The 5,137-nt window shown below is 47.0% G+C and overlaps 1 protein-coding gene across 1 annotated transcript; it reads right to left on the bottom strand.

Annotated features, from left to right (window-relative positions):
• Positions 1–235: 235 nt before the first annotated feature.
• Positions 236–659, bottom strand: LOC121873923. The gene is made up of 2 exons (XM_042377801.1): positions 517–659; positions 236–473 (listed from the first exon to the last, which is right to left on the bottom strand). Exons 1-2 carry the CDS (start codon positions 657–659, stop codon positions 236–238), a joined length of 381 nt encoding a protein of 126 aa, XP_042233735.1.
• Between the last annotated feature and the right edge of the window lie 4,478 nt (positions 660–5,137).

Here is a 5,137-nt window from a genome sequence, read left to right as displayed (position 1 = left end):
TGGAGTTGCGATGAGGTGGCACAACCTAGGCCCCCGGGTCTGTAGCAGCGAGGAACTTTGAAGTTTCTCAGTGATTTCAAATCTTCGAGTCACCGCAACCACTTGTGAAGGTTTTGCTTTGTGATGTCTTCTTCCCAGTCCTTCTCCTGCCTGCATTCGTCTTGGAAAATGAGCTTGGCTTTGATGGTGATTGGGCAGATGAATCCTAGAGGGTCGTACACCGAGCTTACCACTGCTAGTAAGCCCTTTTTTTCGCCTGTCGGGTGGGAACCTGAACCTTTGCTGCAAACTGGTCTCCATATAGGTCCCACATGACTCCCAAGGCTCTCTCCGTGGGTAGGTCTTCACATTCCAGGTTCACTTCCTTCACTCCAGCATGTCGACTTTCAAATGGTATCGTGTTGAGGACCTCTTTGTCGTTGCTGATCCATTTTGTGAGTTTGAAACCTTCCAGGGGAAAAAAGATGCCGCAACTGCCGATATATCATAATTGCTTCTTTTGGTTCAGTTACTGACAGGAGCAGGTCGTCTACATAGAAGTTTGATTTCGCTCTATTTGCGGCATCCGAGAACTCATCTCCGAAGTCTTGGAAGGTCCGTTGCAGAGCATAGGCCGCACACGAGGGACTCCACACTCCTCCGAAGAGATGCACTGTCATCCTACATGTCATTGGTGTTTGTGTCAAATCTCCACCTTCCCACCAGAGGAATCGTAAAGCGTCTCTGTGCTCGGTTTACCTTCACTTGATGGAACATTGCTTCGATGTCGGCCATCAGGGCGATCGGCTCTTGTCTAAACCGCATGAGTACTCTAAATCAATTTGTTGTTGAGGTCTGGTCCTTGGAGCACTTGGTTGTTGAGTGAGGTCTTCGTGAAGGCTGCTGCACAATCGAAGACTATCCGTACCTTGTCTGGTTTGTTGGGGTTTAGTACTGGGTGATGAGGCAGGTACCAGCTACTTCCACAGGACTCCGATAATTGCCTTAGTGGCACTCTTTCGGCGAAGCCTTCGTTGAATAACTTTTCCATCTCCTCCTTGTACCGGAGTCTCAACCTTGTGTCCCTCGATAGGCGTTTCTTTAGTCCCAGTAGGCGACGCTCGGCGAGCGCTCTGTTGTTAGGTAGACAGGGCGGTTGACGCCGGAATGGGATTGGGAATTGGTAGTGTCCCTCCACTCTCTGTTCAGTCGACGACCAAAGCTCGATGACCCGTTTATCCTCCACTGATGATGGGGAGCCATCTTCCGTGGTCTGGTGTAACGCTTCGATCTCCCAGAAGCGCCTCACCTGTTCTTTCAAACTAGTTTTTTTTCTGTAGAAGCGGTCAGAATGGAACATTCCGTTGTAAACCTGTGAGTTAAATTGCCCATCAGGGGCCTATTACTCGTCCAACCCAATCTTGTCCTTATTGCAAAAGGTGCTCTATCCAGCCCTGTCCGACACTCGAGGGGAATCAGGGCATCTGGGCAATCTTGTCCAATCAGTAACTCTGCGACTCGTCTGTTTGGTGGAAGTGGAGCAAGTCCTCGAAGATGTCCCCAAGCATCTATGTCTAGGGCTGTAGCTGTTGAGTTTTCTAAAGAAGATGGCAGTCTGTCAAGTACTAGTACCTTAGGAAGGGATATTGGGCACTTCGCTCTCCAGATGTTAATGCCTCTTACTACCAGATCTACTTATGTGGTGTTACATTGTTCCCCTTGGGTTAACGTGTATATAAAGAGCGATGTTGGTTTCCCTCGTATTCTTAGTCCTTCGATCAGTCGTTTGGCACAATAAGACCTGTCGCTGCCTGTGTCCAGTAGCGCCGTGGTTCTCTCCGATCCTGTAAACCCCTTCCTTATTACTTGTACTTCTAGTTGTGGAAGCACGACCTTGTCTTGGCTTAGTCATTGATCTCGCCTTTTTACAGTAGTATCCGCGTAATTCACATGTGTCCTCTCTCCTTGTCTGTTGTCGGCTGGGTCGAACCGCCTCAGCTGATTGCCTTGGTCATCTTCTTGGGGCTCTCTCTTTCTATTCTTCCTTCCTCCAGTTCCACCACTCTGTTCTCTATCTTCGAAGTCACAGTCCTTGTGCTCTCTCTTGAATCATCGGCCTTCCTTAACGTCAGCATCTACACTATTCAATTTTATGATCTGGCTGCTGCTCCCACTTGCCTTCCTTGGCGACATGTCTGTCCCTTCCTTTGGCAGGTGGAGCCATTTTGAATGTGCCTTCCCACACCCGTCGATGTCGCATGGGCGGAAGCAAGACATACAGTTGCTAGCTTGGTGCCGGCCCCTTAGGCACAAGAAGCAATAGCCCAACTATTTGACTGGGTCCCTTTTTCCCATCTTTGTCAACTTCCGGAAGTTTGAGCATTGTGGCAGTTGATGAGGGCCATGATAAAGTGGACAATCTCGTTCTCCCACGTCGTTGGTCACAAGAGTTATGGCTTGTTTGCTAGATCGGTCTTTTCCTTCGCATCTCAAACTAGTGTATCGAGTATGGGCCCTTTTTGCCTCCTTCGCTCTGCTTTGTATGAACTTCCAGGTGTCCCTTATTTTCATATGGCCATATCTCTTTGGAGGGTGATCGAGGACTGCAATCTCATACCTTTCTTGTAAACGACCAGGAAGCCTTTCAATTATGCCTTTCTTTACGAGGAGATGCTCGAGGGTTTCTTGTGAGTACATGGACTCGAAGCTGCAAATGCACGCCTGAGGTTCGTCAGCCAAGTCCTGCAGGCCCTCGCCGTTGGTTATTTTGACAAGTGGTCCGTTGATCAGGTTTATCAATAACTCTTCGATATGGGCATCCTCATCACCATACCGGTCCTTCAGGGTGCTCAGGACCTTTCCATAGCCCTCAGAGGACTTCATCCTGGTGAATGGGTTGAGAACATTCCGAATATTACTTGAACACGAGTGGATTAACATTTGAAGTTCCTCCGAATCTGGGGCAGCGGAGGTTCCCACATATTTCTTGAAGCTATTCATGTAGTCCCAATATTCTCCACGGCTCTCCCCCTTGAAAGTAGGGATGCGTGCATTTTGCATGTGGTAGGATGACAACATATCCTTCAGTGAAGATGAGGTGCTGCAGGATTCTTCCTTGCCGCCGTACTTCTCTCCCCTTTCAGGCTGCTCCATTTCAACTCGTTGCACGTCTTCGTCTTTGTCGGTCGATTCCTTGCGGCCCTTGGGGCGTCCAGTCATCCCAGTGGGAGACTTGCCAAGAGTCCCCCCTGATGTTGTCTTCAGCCTGGGTTTGTCGTTCCCTACGTCCAAACGTCGTGCTGTGTTCCCTTTTGCAAAATACGCTTCAAGCATTTCAGTCACAGTTCTTCCTCACTTCTGCCATTATGTTAGATCCGGGATTTTGGTCAGGTGCTGAGCATTCAGAATCAGGCAGAGGGTGGCCCCTTTCAGCTTCTGTAGCCGTAACATCGTGGTCGTTCAGCTCCGGAGGGACAACTTCTGCCTCTGGGTCTCGGTCACCTTCTTCCATGTTCACATTTCCCTTTCGTTGCTCTGAATCCATTCCCACTACCTCTGGTCCTCTTATTGAGAATTATTTGCAGCTTCGGTTAGGTCTCAAAGTTTTGTTCGATGAACCACTACTCACTGACTGTATTTGCGTTCGGTGGTGTGGCTCACTGTTTGTATGTATGTTTGACAATAGTAGGTCACTGTTGGTTGCTTATGGTGTTGCAAGTTTTTTTTTTTTTTTTTTTACGGGAATTAGCCCACCCGGGCACAGGTCAAACGACCCACAACGGAGCCTGGGGGGCGAAAAAAAAGAACGGAAAGAAATTGAAAATATAGAAAAAAAAGGTTATACTGTATTAATCTACACCACGAAGATGCCGGAAAACCAGCTTTTTAAAGTGAGACAGAGTGTAAGAGCATGGAAACACAGAAGAAGGCTTATGGTTACAAGTGGATCACTGCTGTTTGTTTACGGTGTCACAATTTGGGGTGATATTAAGTCAATTTAATTACACGTACCTTGTAATTCGTTGAGTTGGTTATTTGTTTTCCTCAAACCAGGTCAGCTGCCCGTTTTGATCACTGGTGCAGACACACACATACTTTACGACGCTGTCCGACTTTAGTGAATATTCGTTCACTGGGTGCGAGGGTTGGCTAGTTGTAAACAAACGTTCACAGCACCATACGCTTGAGCCGAAATTTTATGACAACCCCTCAGATATTTGAACACTTCATTTAAACACAAGACATTGTCTCCCGGGCCGATGTCCCACCCACTGTGGGTGGGTGGTTGACTGATGATCTACGTTCTTCCACGCTGAACTCCTGGCATTGGTGACGTGTGCTGTGGTCCTTTTTTTTTCTCCTGGTAATTAAGTATTCCTTTCGATGCCCTCCCGCAATTGTTTTGACTGTAAGCGCCTTAGTTAAGGACGTTCAGGTGATGGGTACGTCGAAGGGAATGATTGAAACCGGTCTTTTGTCGCATTCAATATTTATTGATGTGGTCAAAACCTGCAGACAACAAGGCGTTCATTAGTATTACATGGTGATCTATCTGATACATAATTAGTTTGTCTCACACAATTTATCTTAATTATAATTGATTATTGAACATAATGACATGGTACAAAGTTCATAACACTATTAATCTTAGCTACACTTCATTCCGCGTTGGCTTATTGCTCCAGATAAGGCAGGAACGAGTAGGCCACAAAATTTCAGTACTGGGGGATATGTCATCACTTTGGCTGTACTTACAAGTGCCGGTCAATGCAAACCAGTATGGTGTTCCAAGGGAAGATAGTACTGTGTAATTTTTTCAAGTACAGAAAACTCGGCCACGATTGGGAGATGTTGTTCACCACTGCTAGCTGGTCCTCACAACATCATTTGAGGGGGCAGTCTCCTGGAGTCCAGGCGGCCACGCCGCCTTTTAAACCAGGCATTTAGCAGAATCAGGACCTTTTGCATGTCAACACCGCCCACCCCCTACTGCTGTAGCCCATACTGTAAGGTGTGTTCTGTGATGTTCATTTCATGTACTTATGAGCCTAATTTATCTTGCATACTGATTCCGTTGAATTTGTACATTATTTCAAGCATATTCTGTTGTTTATTATATGTTACTTATTTCATCTATGTGCACACTGTACAGTATATC

The sequence above is a fragment of the Homarus americanus genome, unplaced genomic scaffold (assembly GCF_018991925.1).
Source record: "Homarus americanus isolate GMGI-L3 unplaced genomic scaffold, GMGI_Hamer_2.0 scaffold25827, whole genome shotgun sequence".
In the NCBI taxonomy this organism is placed as follows: Eukaryota; Metazoa; Arthropoda; class Malacostraca; order Decapoda; family Nephropidae; genus Homarus; species Homarus americanus.
Note: the sequence above shows the minus strand (reverse complement) of the source record. Positions and strands in the feature narration are given on the sequence as shown.